This window comes from Monodelphis domestica, chromosome 7 (genome assembly GCF_027887165.1).
Source record: "Monodelphis domestica isolate mMonDom1 chromosome 7, mMonDom1.pri, whole genome shotgun sequence".
NCBI classification, from domain to species: domain Eukaryota; kingdom Metazoa; phylum Chordata; class Mammalia; order Didelphimorphia; family Didelphidae; genus Monodelphis; species Monodelphis domestica.
The window spans coordinates 281,376,766-281,395,618 of NC_077233.1; the positions used below are offsets into that span (position 1 = coordinate 281,376,766).

An 18,853-nucleotide genomic window follows, 5' to 3' on the forward strand; every position below is an offset into this window, starting at 1 on the left:
AATGAAATAATGAAGGAGAATTAACAACATGCATCCAGTATCTGAAAAGTCTTTGTCCAAGGTCTTCTTCAGGCAAAAGTAGGCCACTCTTGAAGTAATTTTGAAAAGTTTAAAATTTATTTATTTAAATAAAGGGTGTGGCAATATAGGCAAAACCACTGAAAGTTTTGGGTAAATACAATACAGTATTTCTTTTGAGAAAATGTTGAAGTTTAGATTAATGGGTGCTGTGTCTACCAATTTCCAAGACTTTAGAGCCTTGTTAGTGAACCTAAGGCACGCATGCCAGAGGAGGCTGCTCCCTTCCCCCTCTTCACGGTGCCTAAGGACATTTTTCATATGACCTGTATTTCTGCCCAGCAGCCCAATGGGAATACTTCTTCCCTTCCCTGTCTGGGGTAAAGCGGGGGTGGGGGAGGGAGCTCACATGAAACACGAGGGTTGCAGTTTGGGCAGTTGGTCTCTAAAAGGTTCTCCATCACATGGAGCAGTTTATTAAATTTCAGTGTGACCATTTATACCTCAGAAATCTGCAAATGCTACGAATTGGGGTTTGATTTATTGTTTTGCTGATGATCTAGACTTAAGAAAATGAAGGAGAAAGTGTTAATAATGTGGAATAAATGTGTGTCCTTAGTACATCCCTCTCCAGTTGTCAAACATTTATCAGGACACACCTGCACCAAAGGCTGACAAGTCCTGCTTACTACCTTAGCTTATCTGCAATTTAGGCTTTTTTTTTTGTCTTCTTTTTTTGCTTATTAGTAGAGCTAGGAGCCACTTGAGATTTATTTACATTTGTTATCACTAATGAGTTTAATGAATACTTTTCAATCCCCCATTTATGCTTCAAATCCCTTCTGGCTTCTCATATTTCTAATCAAGTGTAAGAAAAAAATACCTGCCATTTCTTATAAACTATTTTATTGAAATACATTAATTCAAAGATTTCTGGAGTTGTTTTCTGTATGAAGACCTTATTTCTCCCTCAAATTTTCATAAAGTCTGCAATTATTCAAGCTGGGAGGGGACATTAGAGATCACTTGGTGACTAGATTCATTCAACCTGCTCATTTGAAAAATAAGGAAAATGAGGCTGCTTGAGGACTAGTTTGTTGCTTACCTACTTCTGGCTTAGTTTTTTCTACATCATACCATCTTTGTGTGTGTGTGTGTGTGTGTGTGTGTGTGTGTGTGTGTGTGTGTGTTTGTGTAAAAGAATTTAAACTCCTTTTGTTTATCTTAACTTAATCAATGAAGAACTTGGAGTTCCCTGCCTTTCACACTTAGTCATCAACACTTAATAAGAACCTTTTACTAGAAAAGGAAGTTCACACCCTAACAAGACCAGAAGCACTGTTCCTCCCTGGGCAGTGCTAGGCAGATTGGGAGACTGATTGATTCTTGAGATGTGACAAGGAAAGCTGATGGGTGGAGAAAACTGCACATAAGCGGGAGCCTCTGAGATATTGGGGTTCTTTTGTGGTCTTTTGCATCATGGGCGTGAGCTCTGGGGAGGTTCTTTTGTGGCTTCAGATTTCAGCTTCCTGATTAGGACTTTGGATGCTGGTAAAGATTTGGCTTTCTGTGTTGGAGACTCTGGCTGAAGAGGGACACTTACTCTGGTGAGACTCTTGCCTCCTTGGCATGAGAGGCTGCCCTTTGCAGCTCTGCCTCTTTGGCGTTGGTCTTTGGTTGTTGAAATGCCTGGTTGGAGACACTCTCCTGGGCTGGTGAGATTTGCATTAGGATTCGTACTCTCTGTCTAGGGGCAATCAGTTTTAGCTAGGCAATATTTTCTACCTCCTTCCTACATTTCCCTCTCTTATTATCACTATTTTGCACTAATAAAGCTACTAAAGTTGCTAACAGTCTCATGACTTAATATTTAATTATTATGAATGGCAACCACAACTTTTAAAAATTCTTATATTTCTCAAACCCATTTTAATTATTATATATGTATTATGTGACTATATATTATGTATAATATATAACATATATTATATATATATATAGAGAGATCACTTTATAGATTCTAGAACCCCCTTATTGACCCTTGTCTCAGACTGGACCATAAATCATCAAGCACTTCTTGATCATTCTAAATAGAATTAGCAGATATAATCAGGTTTTAAGTTCCTTTTTCTGTTTTCTTAGTTTCTCTTTTTATATCTAGGCTACTCCCAGGTACCCTAGCCTTTGGCTATTGCATCTAATTTTAGACTGTGGCTAATGTAGTTCCCAAGTGAGTGGCAGGGGTAAGCCATTGCCCCCTCCAAAAATCTATTCTGTAGGTCAGTGGAAGTCCCAGGATGGATATTCTGGGTAGTTTTCCAGATTAATCTTTCCACTTTGATCAAAGACCCATATTATAACTACTTTGGTAGTCCTATTTTTTCAGCTTGACATCAATGTCCTACAGTGCAGATTGATTCAAAATTGATTTCTTCCTTGTTATTTTCCATGTTCCTTCATGTTTCAAATCTGACAATAAATGAATAACAGGAATTAGCATTTGTAAAAATTTCCCCCCAAATCTTAGTAGTTGTATATTTATTTGAAAACCCTTGCCTTGTGCCTTAGAATCATTACTGTGAATTGGTTCATAGGCAAAAGAACAGTAAGGGCTAGGCAAAGGGGGTTAAGTGACTTGCCCAGTGTTATGCATCTAGGAAATGTCTAGATTTGAACCCTGGATCTCTCCCACCTCCAGTCTTGCTCTCAAACCACTGATCCACTAACTGCCACATGCAGTTTTAAATTATTAAAGCACAACATGGCACTTTGAAGTTTGAATATGTTGCCTCATTTGTTCTTCTCAACTATCTGTGAGGTAGGTGTTTTTATTATACCCATTGTACAGATTGGCAAAATAAGGCTAAGAAACGTTAAAAGACTCGCCCAAGGTCACATAACTAGTAATCATCTGGGACTAAATTTGAACAAAAGTCGATGTGACTCCAACTATCTACATTATGCCACCTAAACAAAGGTATTTCAGGGAAAAAAAACAACACTCTTTTAACTAAGTTTTTCCGGGTTGAGTGGGGGGTGGGGTGGGCCAGAGAGGGGAGTATTTTTTGAGAGTTTAGTAAACAGAGGGGAAAAAATGAAAATAACCGCCAACTACTCAAAACCTCCACTTGATTTTTCACCAGGGAGGGTGTCACATGCTGCAGAACTACAGGTACCATCTCAGCCCTGGATGGAGCCAATAGGAGAGCTTGGAGAGCGCATGTGTCCCACTCTTGCAACGTTGCCCCACAAGCCCCGCCTCCACTGACACCCTGCTCATCGCTTTTGGCTGAGCTTTTTGTTGAGGTGACTCCTTAGGTCTGTGGGATCCTTGGTCATGTTTTGCCTATAAACGTTTCTCTTCCCCATTTTCTTTACATTTTCAGCGAGGCTCAGTTATGGTGGTTTTTTCCCCCCCTTTTTTCTGTCTACAGAATGTTTCTCTTCTTAGAGCCCCTGGCTGCTGAGGGGCGTGGCGGGTGGGGAGGGATGGGGAGGAAGGAGTGCCATGGGGTAGGGGAGAAGGGCAGGAACCAATATGGAGGCAGTGGATCTTGGTTAGGGAAGACGGGGTTTGAAGCTCCCGTGCTGAGGGATGGTCGAAGACGGGAAACTGGTTTCGTTTGGAGGAATGGCTTCCTCCTGGTCGGGAAAGGGAGCATGTATTTGTTTTAAGGCAGCTAATTAAAAACCCAGTAGCCCTGTATTGCATTCCGGGAGAGCGGAGTGTCATGTGAGTTCTTGACTCAACAAGACTTGTCTGTTAAGAGGATGCTTTATATATTGGGGCTTGAGGTTGAAAAAGCTACTTTTAAAAAGCTCGTTTGCCTTTAAAAATCAGTGGGTAGCACGGAACCTGGCCCACAGCAGAAGCATAATCAATATTTATTGAATTGAATTTAGAATTGGAGCAAGTTCTGAATTAATTGAATTTAAACGAATGAGGTGTTTATTGGCTGCACTAACAGCCTTAGATACTTTGTTAACTTAAAACACTAATTTGAAACTTTTTTTCCTTAAAAGTGTTGATAGGAAAATCTGTTGAAGAAAAGATTATTGTTGTGGTCAGACTCTTCGGGACCCCATTTGGGGTTTTCTTGGCAAAGACACTGGAGTAGTTGGCCATTTCCTAACATGGATCACATTCCAGATGAGGAAGTGGGCAGAGAGGGTAAAGTGTCTTAGCCCAGGGTCACAGAGACCAAATTTTAATTAGGGAAGAATTGTTTCCCTGACTAAAGGCCTGGCACTCCATCCATTGTGCTAATTCAGTTATTGGCAAACAGCTATAAACAATCAGTCAGTCAACTGGCATTAAGACCTGACCAGGCTCTGTGTTAAGCATTTGGGATTACAAAGAAAGCAGAAAAAAGAGTTCCTCCTCAAGGAATCAATAGTTGAATGGGGGGGGGGGGGGGGGGAGGGGAGATGAAGTGCAAAAATCTGGGTTTCTTAGGATATAATTTTTATATAGTTTTTCTTAATTTTAAGAAAACTTCACAGAATTAACTAAATTTTAAGGTAATTTCTCCCCAGATATCTCAAGTTTATTTTTCCCCAATCAAGCTAATATTATACAGTTCATTAATAAATATTAAAGCACTTCCTATGTGCCAAGCACGGTGATAAAGGATGCTGATAGAACTGAGGTGGATCCATCCAGAAAAAAATATGAGCCCTTCCCCTAAGTATATAGTTTAGAGAGAGTGATGGGGATGGTGAGATACACAATTGCCAAAGAAAGACAAATCATTATCAAAGGTAAACAGAATGTAAGCTTCTCGGAAGTTGTGCCTATTTATTTGTTTTTTTAGAGTCTAGCAGACTGCCTTGCACATCCCTTAAATTGAATTATCAACGGTTTTCCAGTTAATTTTAATATGACTGTGACCATTACATATGCACATATGTAACCTGTTAGGAAAGAGATCATTATGACTCCTTCAGTGATACTTGGGTTTTCTTAGGACTATAAAGTTAGGATACCTTTTAAGGAAGTTGATTTTTCTTCCTTATTTTGCTTGAACTTTGGGGGGTAAAAGGCTAAAAGAAACTTTTGGGGGGACATTGATTGCCTGTGAAAAAATTTGGCAGACTTTGTGCTGGGAGGTGTCTTATTAATCATTTTATTTGGCAAAATAGAACAATTTTTGTTTATGTAAATACTACTAGGTCTTGTGGTCAACTTATTTCATTGACTGTGATTTTAAAAATCTGATTCATAGTGAAAAATAAGGCAATATAAAACATTAAATACATATTTTTTCTTTCCTCCTCTCCTAAGCCATTATTATAGAAGCATTAAATTGTAGGAGCACCTTTGAGACCTTACAGTTTTTCCCTGGAGAAATTCGTGGCTTCCTGGCAAAACAAAGGAAACAAGAGACTACAATCTCTCTCTCTCTTTCTCTCTCCATAGTATATATTGCAGCCTGTTCCTCTCCTACATACAGATTATTTTGAATCAAACAGTGGTATGTATACCTTTCCTTTACTAACCTCTCAAGTACAGAAGGAAACTGTAAAAAGGGGGGGAAAGCAGGAAATCTTAAAAATAAAGAGGGTTTTCTGGTTAGCATTGACCTCTAAATTTCCATTTTCTTTTACTCTTGATTCATTTTCATCTTTACTCCTCCTAAAAATAACAGTATTAGGGTGAGAAGTCACAGAATGTGGAGTTTTTAAATATATATGAGATGCAAGAGTGAGAAAATTTCAGGACTTTAATTATTCAGAGAGGACTGCAGGAACTTGGGGAAATTTTATCATTATTTATGTATCTGAGATCAATTGATTTCCAAGAATATTTAGGAGAGCAGTTTTTGAGAGTGAAATGATTTACTTTTGTACCTAGGTAAGCATCTAATAGAACTTTCTAATTTTCTTTCCAATATCATGTAACTTCCTAGTCACAGAAAACTTTCAAGTTACTTGAAGATTTTAAAAAAATCTTTAAACCTCTCTAGGAGATATTTTTATGAACACTTCAACCTTGGTGTGGAGGTCGATTTAGAAAGTTTGCTAAAGTTATTGATTTTTCACCAGCATTTGATTGGCTTGATTAGAGTTATTGATGGAATGATGTCCTTTTTGTGCTGTGTAAATAACATTCTGAAATGTTTTATTCCAGTAAAATTGCTTGTATAGGAAGAAATGAGCATCTTCCTAATGACAACATATATTTTCAGGGGATTGTTGAACAGTTTTGGAGGTGGATACCTCAGTGACCTTGATCTCCGAGGGAGCCATCTGTTAGCCTTTTAACTTAAATTGTGATTAAAAAGTGATTGTTTATGTCTCTGCAAAACTGGCTTGATGACTGTCACCATTTTCAAAAACAGCAATCACTTTTCAGTTAGCAATTGGAATTAGTGATGATATACTATGAAGAGATGATGACTATCACAAACCTTTGTCATGACTGTTTTAGTGAAAACATTTTGGCTGTCTTAAGGACCATTAATTTATAAATTCTGGTTTTAAAAATTCACTTCCAGAGCCTCTCATTGGGGTTACTATGTATTGTAATTGATGTAACTTAAGCAATCCAAGCAATGTAATTCATTCAATATTAGATACTAGTAGAAGTTAACTTCTGAGTTAGAATTTATCGCAGCAACTTTTCTTGTTTGGTTAGATTGTTAACATCTTTATTCTTCGTCAAAGATCTCGTTTCCTCCACAGTTTTTTGGTTCAGTAGTACAGATTGTTGAAGAATGGAATCAGGAGACGATTTGAGGAATATTCTCTTAATTTCTTTTCCACCCAACTCTAGGTTCTGCATTAATTTGTCACCATATGAATTATTAACAGAGGAGTATCATTTGGGAAGTGGTGAGGCTTTGTCAGGACCCTTACAATGATGCTGGTCAGAGCTTATACTTGAGTTAGGGAGAGAGAAAGTATGAGTTTAAAAGGCTAGCATGAGAAGGGAACTCTATTGTTCATTCAGAAGTTTTGGACCAAGGTAATGGGGAGGAAGATGGGACCACTGATAAAAGTTTCTGGAGGCAAAATTGTTTTTGGAGGAATGATGCTAAGTTTTATTTTAAGTGTGTTAAGTTTGAGATGACAGCTCACTACAAAAATGTAAATGTCTTGCAAGGAATTAGAAGTTTCCATCTAGAGCTCAAGTGAGGCATTGGGGCTACTGATGTACAATTTAAAGTCAATCCCTTGGGGGCAGCTGGGTAGCTCAGTGGATTGAGAACCAGGCCTAGAGACGGGAGGTCCTGGGTTCAAATCTGGCCTCAGTCACTTTCCAGCTGGGTGACCCTGAGCAAGTCCCTTAATCCCTATTGCCTAGCCCTTACCATTCTTCTGCCTTGGAGCCAATACACAGTATCTCCAAGATGGAAGGTAAGGGTTTACAAAAAAAATTAAATAAAGTCAATCCCTTAAAATTGAAGCCAACTTTGGAGCTACTAGGGCAAATGCATGGAGGGCTAAGGAGGGTGCTCATAGTGGATAGAAAGAAGTGGCGTGAGCAAAGGAGACTGTAGACACGACCTTTCTGATAGAGAATCACTAGAAAACAAAGAAAGGTAAATCAGAGAGAAAGCTAGATTGTAGAGGGTTAAAGATTGAGTATAGGGCAGCTAGGTGGCTCAATGGATTGAGAGCATGGTCCAGAGATGGGAGGTCCTGGGTTCAAATTTGACCTCAGATGCTTACAAGCAGTGTAACCATGGGCAAATAACTTCATCCCTGTTGCTTAGTCTTTACTTTTTTCTTTTGCTTTGGTACCAATTACAGTCTTGACTCTAAGATGAAAGGTAAGGATTTTTAAAAAAAAGAATACTGTATATGGTATGGAAATAGAAATAGGAAGTTCCAGCTATCCTTTTTGAGACTTTTAGTGATTAAAAAAAGTAAAGAATAGTATAAATGGCCTCTCTAATTATGTTAATTAAGTTAGTATTTTAATGTGTTACTTTTGTGAATTTTTTTTCCAGTGATCAGAAATGAGTGAGCCATCAGAACTTGATAATGAAAAAAACAGTTCCACCCAAGAACATGCAGACTCAAGTTTTCCTGAGAGAGAATGTCAAATTGGACAGAAGCAACTGGTATGAAATAAAGATTTTGTTAGTGTTATACATGAATTTCTTATCTCATCTAGCCCAAGTATAGATTTTTCTAAATTTTCCCTTCATATACTTCAAAATAACCTTCTACTTCTGTGTTCAAAATGGCCATACAAATACTTTAATTTCTTCTTTTTTGTGTGAATATGTAATTTAAAAACCAAAAATCCAGTAATCTTTCCCTGATCATTCCTTTCCCTTAATATATCTACCATTAAGCTTTTAAGCACTTACTGTGTTCAAGACATTGCGCCAATGAGATGGCATGTGTCTTTGGACAGCTGCAGGGTGCTAGAGAGTGCCTTCCTTACATCTCTCCATCCACATGTGTAATACATACTGCTGCTACATGCAATCTAGTTTCTTCTCTCCCTCTGGGAGTCCCTGCCTCAGTTGGTAGAAGCCTCTTACTGTTTCGGAGCTTGGCACATCCCCAGGAGGCATTGGCAGTAAAAGAAGAGCTTTACCAGCCGCGAATACTTTGTGGGAAGGGAGACGGGCTCCTGACATCCCTGATTGAAATTCTGCGTGTATTTCCCCACAGAAATAGTGCTATTTTACAAAGCATGAGAGGATTTCAAACCTTAGGTATGTTATGGGTATAATGAGCTTCTCGAGGCCTGGTTGGAGAACCTAATCCTACTTTATGACATCATTTCTATGGAGAAATGAAATTTGAGTTCTAAAAAGTTGATTGGGAAATAAACGTTGGGAATGTCATCTCTTAGTAATTTGGAAATTTCCTGAATAGCACCACCAAGTAGTCCATAATCTAGACACATCATTCACACATTACGGTGGTCGCAGGCTTAAAAAAACCCTTTTTGAAAAATCCAGAGCAAAAATAATACCAATTGGTTTCTAGACTGAATTACTGTTATAACAGTTAAACCATATTTTTGATGACTTCGGTGGTAATGAACATTCCTTGTTAGTTTCCCTTATATTGAAGATGAAGTGTTTCATTTTTAATAATATTTCTTCATTTTTTCTTCATATTCTTCAAAATAATATTCTCCTTTTGTGTTCAAAATGGCCCTACAAATACTTGAATTTCTTCTAAACTAAAAATCCAATAATCTTTTCCTGAGCAATGATTTTAGTTTGGTCAGATGACTGGTAAGAATTTTCCTGTTCTCTGACTTATGCAGGATAACTTGCTCACGTTAAGCTTGTGCTCAAATCTACATCCCTTGAGACTTTTTTTCCTTTCTCAACCCTTCTTTCTGTGTGAATAACAACTCTAAGGCAGAAGGGTAAGGGCTAGTGACTTGCCCAGGGTCACATAGCCAGGAAGTCTCTGAGAGCAGATTTGAACCCAGGTCTTCCTGACTACTGTGTCCATTGTGCCACCTAGGTGTACCCTAGAATCTTTTTTGATAAGGTTGGTGGTGTTGCTGCTGCTGCTACAGCTCTAGGATTTGGGGAGGGGGTGGAGTAATAGATTTTGAGTTTTCCATGATGAATGCCTGCACTTAAAACATAGGGAATGTTTGACCGATACTTAGGCACCTGAGGATGGTGCTACTCTCTGTATGTGGGCTACATCCGGAGGCTAGTGAGGAATCCGAGAACCTCACTGTGAATTCTGGGAATTGTATTCTCTTCCTGCCTTGGGAAGAAACGGAACTCTGCAGTCTCCGAGGCCTGGACTTGGGATCATACCTGGAGCTTCTCCTTTTGCTGCAAAGGAGAGCTTATGGTACAACAGCGACGTCTGTTCCTGAGTCCCTCCAGGGATGACGGGAAGAGAAGCAGCTGCCTTGGACTGCAATGCCAAGAATTCCCAGTTGTGTTTTTTCCTTTTTCCCAGTCCACAAGGACACTCGCTCACATTCCTGTCACATTTGGAAACTTAGGCTGCTCCAGCCCCGTTTCAGGCCCTTGATGTGGGCGCTGGTTTTGAGCTGTGCATTTGAATTTCTTTTTTGCACCTAGCGTGAAGTGCCTACTATGTGTCAGGTGCTGTTGTTGGATCTGGGGACCCCGAGTCAAAAGCAAAACAATTCTTGTCCTGCAGGCGTTTACAGTGGGGGGAAACAATGCAGACAGAAAACCCAGGACAGAATACATGCAGACTTGTTTGGGGGAGCCTCCAGCTATTGAGAGGATCCAGAACGACTTCTGGAGTCACTGGCACTTGAGCGGGGCTCTAAAGGAAGCCGAGGGTTCCCTTCTGGAAGGCGGAGTGGAGGAGGCTCCAAAACAGACCACATGTACGAAATTAGAGGTAGACGAAAGCCAGGTGGAGGCAGTGTTGGAGTGAATGTCGGAGGGGTGCTTTCGAAGCCCACCTTCTTCACCTCTCTGGAACCGATTTTCCTTGTCTATGAAATAAGAGATTGGACGCAACGACCTCTGCGTTCTCTTTGAGCTCTAAATCGACGATCCTCTGGACAGAAGGAGGAGCAACGTATAATCAGTGCAGAGGGAGAGTGTGGAGTGCTTTAAATACTGGAGAAGAGTTTGTATTGAACTATTAGGAATTAGTTAAATTTCTAGAGCAGGAAAGTGACATGGTCTCACCCATGTGCTTTAGGAATATGAGTTTGTTTAAATCCTTACCTTCTGTCTTATCATTTCTAAGACAGAAAGATAGCAAGGGCCAGGCAATCAAGGTGAAGTGACTTGTCCAAAGTCCTACCGTTAGACAGTATCCAAGGCCAGATTTGAACCCAGGTCTTCCTGACTCCAAGCCTGACTGCCGCAGGAATATTCATTTATCTGTGTGCAAAATGGATTAGAGTAGGGGAAAGATTGGATGCAGAGAGACCAATTAGAAGGCTAGTGGAGTGAAGGCTTCAACTAGTCTGTGGCGGGGAGAGAAAGGGACAAATGCAAGAGGTGCCGGGTTGCTTAGCAATTCTTGACTACAGTGGACAGGCACATGAGGATTTTTTCATTTCTTGGGGCATTGAGTTATATTAAGGCCTTTTAAAGTTAAAAAAATCTGTAAAATTCATAGAGTGAATGTAGCTCGGACCACGGCAAGCCTTAACTACGTAGAAATAATACAACTTGAGCAAAGACGAAACAACGTGAAACTAGAAAAGACCTCCTCATTAACGCGTCTTATTTGCCTTACAGCAGCAAATCGAGCGGCAGCTGAAATCCTTAGCCTTTCAGAACCCGGGCCCGCAGGTGGCCGACTTCAACCCCGAAACCAGAGAGCAGAAGAAGAAGGCCCACATGTCCAAGATGAACGAGTATTTCTCGGTGAACAAGTAAGAGAATGAGGCGCCGTATAAGACATGAGAGGGTGGGATAAGTTTCCTTTGCCTGAGATTTGTCACTCTGGGGAGTTTTTGTCTGTGATTTGTAAAAAAGAGCATTTAAAAGCGATGGCAGTGCCTCGTTTACGTGGAGATTAGGCTGGTGGAAGATGGCCAGGAAGCAGAAAGTAAGGGAAAAGGGCCTTTGAGTCTTTGCAGTGCAGGAGCACCTCTGTCAAGGGAGCTGAGCTACCAGCTTTGGGTTCAGAGACTTCCCCGTTAGACGGGATGGAGGGCAGCCTAGCAGGGAACAGGGAACAGTAGCTTCCTGGCCCGCCTTCTGTAGGGAGGGAAGAAGGCTGCAGAGTCTGGAAGAAGCTGGTGATGAAGAGAGAAAAGGATCTGCCCCAGCGCAGCCTGCCTCTGGAGTGGCCTAGAAGTGCTTCATCAGGCTCGTCCTCTTCACCAAGGACACTTTCTGAAATGAGGGATTATTGGTAGGAAGCTTCTCTGTCAAAAGAAGGAGCATCCACTAGCACAAACCCAGTGCACCGAAGCGCCGTATGTTACTCTGTAGGAAAACGCTGTATTGAGGTGCAATTCGAACACTCGTGGCTTTCGGAGCTGAATTTCTTTGGATCAGACTCTAGGGTTAGGCTAGGAAAGATTTTTCTCCTTCCCTCCTACATTTCTTTACTTTACCAAACTAAACTGTTAAAAGCTAATAGCAGCTATTTTGACTTAAGGATGAATTATTTTGTAAATGGTGACCACAATCTCATTTTTTAACTCATATTTAGTCGAACCAATTTCCCCCCTTAGATTTATTGGCAACCAGTTTAATTTTTACAGATCACAGTTGAAAAGGTGAGGCCTGTAAGTCAGATGATCTTGACAGCAGACATGGCCACAGAAACATGATCATCCGATATCTTTGTATGCAACTTCATAGTCCTGAATCTTTAAGAAAGGGCTTCATTAAATGTAATATCTGTGACTTTAGAAATAGGTATAATGTATAATGTGTAATAATATAGTAATGTGCATTTTAGAAAGATTTCCATTCAGATAGTTTTTTTATTGGAATTTGAAAGGTGTAAATTTAAGCTATCTTTTCTGAATAATTCCCTTAAGAGGAATATCTGATTTTTTAACAATGCCGGATAAATGAGTTGTTACTGTATGTACTGATAGTTTGAGTTTGAATTGATAGTTTGACACTGATCAGTGCCAAGTTGTATGCAGAAATATTATTATGTTTAACTGTAATGCTGTTACTACAGTGTGAAGGAATTTTTAAAAATAAGTTTACCCAAAGAGAAGTCATTTTAAATGCTGACAACAAAGTGAACTGTATTCATGATCTTTTTCTTACAGAGTGATGAAGAAATATGACAGAAATGGCCGATTGATTTGTAATGATGTAGATTTATGTGACTGCCTGGAGAAGAACTGCCTTGGATGCTTCTATCCGTGTCCCAAATGTAATTCAAACAAATGTGGACCAGAATGCCGCTGCAATAGAAAATGGGTCTATGATGATATTGTAACTGAGGCTGGTGATATTATCAGCACATTGCCTTTTTTTGTTCCTGACTGAGGTCATTATGAGAAGATTTGTGTTCTTTTGCATGGCAGTGAAGCACAGAATGGGCAGTAATTGTCTAAACTTCTTCCATCTTATTTTTTCACGTCTGGTAATAGAAAAATAATTTCATTGCAGTGAGCAACCAAAAAAATCTTATCTCCTTAGATATGCTCATTCGGATTTTCCTCAGGTAGGGTTTAGATGTCCCAAATGCCAAAAAGAAAACCTTATGTATAATGGAATGGAATAATTTCATTTCTTTCTTATTTTCTTTATAGTTTCATTTGCCACAAAATCCAGTTCAGAAATTGTCTTAAGATTTTTTAATTTACATTTTATTTAGATTATTTTCCTAAGCAAAATTTCTCTTTTAATCATATAGACTGAGAAGTAGTAACTGTTAGTTTTGAAGGCCAGGATTCCAGTTGTTTTTACTTTGGCAACTAAGCCTTGAACGTGAAAACAAAGAACAAACAAACAAGACAAGCTGGGTTTAAAAGGCATGTCGTTTGTATTTCAAACTAGATAGTATGTTCATAATTGTTTCTTATAAGATAGTATTTAAGTATTTGACTGAAATACTGCTAACCCTCATGTTGTTGCAGGTATTGAGGAAATTATTCTGTTTCTGAATTTCCTTTGTATTTCAGTCTCACCTTTTGTATGTTCCGAGTTCTAGAAGAAAGCCATTTATGAGAAATAGGAGTAGAATGATTGCATAGAAATTATTAAAGTTGAAGCATTTAGACTAAATAAAGTATACTTATACAGTGTATGTGGTTTTTTTCCTGCATGAAGAAGTTCTAAAACTTTACTTTCTGTGATTCTGAAACTTTTCTGTCCAATCTGCATGAACCGAGGCAGCCTCATGACATTTTAAAACTTTAACAATGTTACTTGGTAAAGTAGCACTAAATATTTAGCAATAACTCCATGTTTACTGACTTCCTGCAGGATGAGTAGCTAATTCAATAGCTTGTATTGCTTCTCCACTGTTTGTCCTAGATTGCTGGGTTAGAAGTAGGAATTAATAATTGAAGGTGCCAAAGCCAGACCTTTTTGAGCGATCATTACTAACATATAGCTTTGTAATGGGTGAAAAAGTCATTATTAAAAGTAACTTAAGGAAATATATTATTTAGAATCATAGAATTTTAGAACTAGAAATATTCTTCTAAATGGCCTACTCATTTTACAGATAATGAAACTGAGGTACAGAAAAATGAAGCAATTTTCTTAAGGTTGAAAAGCTAATTAATTGTAGTGTTAGGGTAGAATGCAGGTCTCCTGACTCCCAGACAAATGCTTTTCCACTATGCCGTTAATTGTTTGGTTTTCATATCTGGAAAAAGTAGATTTCAAAAAAGTAAGATTAAAAAAAAACCCTACCTTCTTCCCATCTCCTATTACTAAAAATTATTCCTGTGCTTGAGGTGAAGAATCTAGTATAAACATTTTAATTTTACTTTCCAAATAGCAACATCTAAGCAAATAGAATATGTATATCCTACTACATGTACATAATTTATGCCTCTTTCACAGAAACACAGATTTAAGTATTGAAAAATCATTTGGGGAGAAAGAAATGCAAGTCTTTTTCATACAGATTTTTTTTCTTCTTGAACCAAAGTTGATGAAATACATTTAAAAAGTTTCAGCTGCAAAATGAATATTAAGATAATAGAGTTTTATAAATTGAGAGACTTCTTTTAGAAGTCTGTGATTCTGGTTTGATAAAAAAAATATGATCATGAATAAAACACTTCGGTTATTTACACTAAATTCAGATCAACCAGAACTCCAATGGTATTAACTGAGGAAATTAGGCTGTCAGTGTAATCTCTATTTAATTGATTTTTTCCCCCTTTGCTACTTGGCTATCTTTCAAGTGTCAGTATATCTCATGAATGTGTATAAGGGTGTCTAGGAGTTTATTTTATTAAGTGTCAAAATCCAAACTCTGGGAACACGTGATGTGCATTTATATCTGTGTGTGCTAGCAAGGTGGTACAAGTTTATCATCATATGTGCCCATTTCAGAGCTCTAACTAAGGCCTCGGGAGCTTAACTATTTCTGCTCTGTCTGAGGAGAGAAAATTTTAGAGTACCAAGTTTGAGCACCTGAGTATGCTTCAACAGTCTAGAAAAACCTCTTGAGAATCCAAGGCATACTTCCTCCCAGTAGGACCTAGAACCATTGATGCCCTGGGATAGGTTTCCTTTCAGAGATGGAGTGCTGGGACCCATCCCCACCCCACCCCTGACCAAGTGCTGTGCCCACCCCCATCAGACTCTGTGCCATTCCCCTCTTCCCACCAAGTTCCAGGCTCACCCCTTACCCCATACATGGGAGAGAGAAAGAGCTCCCATCAGGCTACAGGGCAGAGGGTAGATGAAGTGAAAATATGTCATCAGGCACAATGGAGAGGGGGAAGGGAGCAGTTCCATTCGAGTCCCTCTGCCTTTCTAGTAACCAACTCTGGGGATGGGAGGGCAGCCATGTGTACCCACAGAGATTGCTCTGCATGCCATCTTTGACACCCATGCCATAGGTTCACCATCACTGCCCTAGACCATGATCCAGGAAAATTTTGCTATTTCCTTCTTCCCTCGTCATGAAAACCACTAGTTATCTAGTTCATGCTGTTTTCTAACCTGAGAAGGTCCTATTACATTACAGTTAGTGATAAGTTTTTCTTAGTTTAATATTGAAGTATTGGCTTTCTTGATCTGTTAAATAAGGGGTTTGTTGCTCAAATTATCTGCATTAGAAAAAATAAAATGTTTGAAAAGGTAGCATGTTTCGGTGGAACAAGGGGTGTGGATTTAGTATCACAAGAACTTGTTTAAATCCCTGTGTGACCTTAATTATTCCTGAAGCTGTTTCCTCAGCCATAAAATAAAGGGATTCAAAGAGATGACTTGTCATGTATGATCCTGTGATATCATATATTAATCTAGATGATCTCTACCATCTATAATCCTGTGAGCCATTATCATTTATTTATATCATCTTATTACCCATTACAAGTTGTTTTAGTGCACTTTAAAAAGCCCTCTAAACTTAGGAAAGATTCTGTAGCATTGCGGAAAGAGTCATGAATGCTTACTTAGTTCAAGTCCCAGCTGTCACTAACTTGTGTAATTTGGCCAATTCACTGCACATCACTGGATTTCAGTTTCTTCCTTTGTAAGACAAGTGGGTTAGATTAAATCTCCTCAAAGTTCCCTTCTTCTTTAAAAGTTCTGGGATCTTTAAAGAGACATATATATATATGTATATATATATATACATACAGAACTTTGATTCTCAATTCATAAGGAAATTAACTTCATCTTCCTATTACCTATTACATTTTTACAATGGAATCAGTGATCAAACAATTTTAAAAGCACAAAATGCTACCCTCCCTACCTCAGCATGGAAACAATACAGGACAGGAAACTAAGTTTCTATATTCATATTAAGGTGGAAGCTTGAGGTGACTGCTTGCTTTTGATAAAGAAGATAACCCTTGTGTGAATCTTAAATTAATAAACCAGTTTTTCAGTAAATCGGTGACTCTCTTGGTACTGACTACTGTTCTGCATGTTGGAAATCAGATTAGGCAGAAATATGGCTATCCTTAACTCTACCTTGCTTATCTCTACAGTTTTTTTGGTTTTGTTTTTGCATCTGACACCACCACTCTTTGTTCTATAGTCATAAAATTAGGTAATTAGATTTAACTACCTGGTTATGAAGTCAGAAAATTCATTATGGTGGCAGTTAATGTTTCCCCCCCTCCCTCTAGATCCCTTTATTTTTTAATTTTGTTTAATTAATTTAGAATATTTTCAATGGTTTACATGATTTATGTTCTTTCCCTCCCCTCCCCCCATAGCCAATGCGCAGTTCCACTGGGTTTTAGTTGTGTCATTGATCAAGACCTATTTCCCTATTATTGCTAATTGCACTAGGGTGATCATTTAGAGTCTACATCCCCAATCCTATCCCCATTGACCCATGTGATCAAGCAGTTGTTTTCTTTCTGTGTTTCTACTCCCACAGTTCTTTCTTTGGATGTGGATAGCATCTTTCTCATAAGTTCCTCAGAATTGTCCTGGATCATTGCATTGCTGCTAGTAGCAAAGTCAGTTACATTTGATTGTGCCACAATGTATCCATCTCTGTGTACAATGTTCTCCTGGTTCTGCTCCTCTCACTCTGCATCACTTCCTGGAGGCTCTTCCAGTTCACATGGAATCCCTCCAGTTATTATTCCTTTGAGCACAATAGTATTCCATCACCAACATGTACCACAATTTGTTCAGCCATTCCCCAATTGAAGAGCATCCCCGCATTTTCCAATTTTTGGCCACCACAAAGAGCACAGCTATGAATATTCTTGTACAAGTCTTTTTCCTTATTATCTCTTTGGGGTACAAACCCAGCAATGCTATGCTGGAATCAAAGGGCAGACAGTCTTTTAGTGCCCTTTGGGCAAATTTCCAAATTGGCAGTGTTAATTGTGAAAGAGTGCCTAGACTCAGTTTTCTAGGGGGTCTAGAGTGAAGGGACAGGGCTGAGATGAAGAGAAGCTGCCTGTCCTTGATCTCCCCACCTCTCCATCAGAGATTTTGTGAAACTTGTCCCTAGATCAAGATGGCTAAAGAAACTGCAGATACTTAAGAAAAGACTTGGGGGAGACATGCTAGCTGTCTTCAAGCACTGGAAGGGTGATTATGCAAAAGAGGGATTAGACATATGGCATCTCGGATATTTGAACTCAGGAGTATTAGATAGGAATTGCAGTTCTGAGATTTGCCTTCAGGAAGGAGTTAAAGTTGTCCAATAGTTGAATGAATTATGTCAGAGGATTGTGGTTTCTTTCTCATGGAAGATCTCCAGGTAGAGATGGGATAGCTACTTTTTTAGTATGTCACAGAGGAGATCCCTTTTGGAACACAGTTTGACTAGATGGTCACTGAGGTCCCTTTTTTTGAGGTCCCCAAATTTAAAATTATGTGACTCCATGTTTATTTTCTTTTTTATTATAAACAACATTTTTATTATCAACAAACATGGACATTTCAAAATACAACAAATAAACATCAATCAGCATTAAGTTCTAGGCACTGTACTAAGTGCAGGGGTTTCTTAGGTGAAAGACAATGTTTGTCTTTCAAAGAGCTTACAATATCATGGAGACACCATGCAAAGAAATCTATACAAAGTAATTCAGCATGAATGTGAAATAATTAACAGGAAATTAAAAGAGGTTGGGGAAGGCTTCCTATGGAAGATAGGATTTTGGTGGAAAGATAGTGTTCCAGGTATGGAGGACATGTGTATACTAAACTTATGAAGGTCATGTCATAATCAAGAATTGGTTTCAGAGCTAAGGAGACCTGGGTTCAGATCCCACCACCAACACATACTGATGATATGTGAACTGAACAAGTTATTTAACTTCTTTCTCAGTGTCTCAGCAACTCTGTTAAGTGGCAGAGAAGTGCTGACTTGTATTGTTAGAGGTGATTTCCTCACTGGGCGTTCCCTTTAACAATGAAATCACACATCTCAGTCCTTATTTCCATCTTAAATTTTTAACCAGGTAGTAATAAAATTCTTCATTGACCTCATTTGGGATTTTCTTGACAAAGTAGTTTGCCATTTCCTTCTCCAGCACATTTTACAAGTAAAGAAACTTAGGGTGAAGTGACTTGGTCAGGGACATGCAGCTAGTCTGAGGTCACATTTGAATTCAAGTCCTTCTGGCTCCTACCCAGTGCATAGTGGATAGAGTGCTGGACCTGGAGTCAGTAAGACATTATTCTGAGTTCAAATCTGACCTCAGACACACTAGCTATGCAGTGTCTTTGCCAAAAAAACCCCAAATGGGGATATAACTGAAACAATTGAACAACAGTAACAAAACTGCCCTGCTTGTTTAGGTCCCCTTCTG

General features: G+C 38.9%; 1 protein-coding gene across 5 annotated transcripts; it reads left to right on the forward strand.

The window, feature by feature from the left end:
- Positions 1-3,190: 3,190 nt before the first annotated feature.
- Positions 3,191-13,678, forward strand: ARL14EPL (ADP ribosylation factor like GTPase 14 effector protein like). Of its 5 annotated transcripts, none has more exons than XM_007497853.3 (5): positions 3,191-3,324; positions 5,438-5,492; positions 7,974-8,087; positions 11,193-11,329; positions 12,695-13,678. In XM_007497853.3, exons 3-5 carry the CDS (start codon positions 7,983-7,985, stop codon positions 12,915-12,917), a joined length of 465 nt encoding a protein of 154 aa, XP_007497915.1. In that variant the 5' UTR covers positions 3,191-3,324; positions 5,438-5,492; positions 7,974-7,982; the 3' UTR covers positions 12,918-13,678. The 5 variants fall into 5 exon arrangements, with proteins under 5 accessions (XP_007497915.1, XP_001363886.1, XP_016279242.1 ...); XM_001363849.4 differs by having other exon boundaries at positions 3,196-3,324; positions 5,303-5,492; XM_016423756.2 differs by having other exon boundaries at positions 3,203-3,336.
- Positions 13,679-18,853: the final 5,175 nt, after the last annotated feature.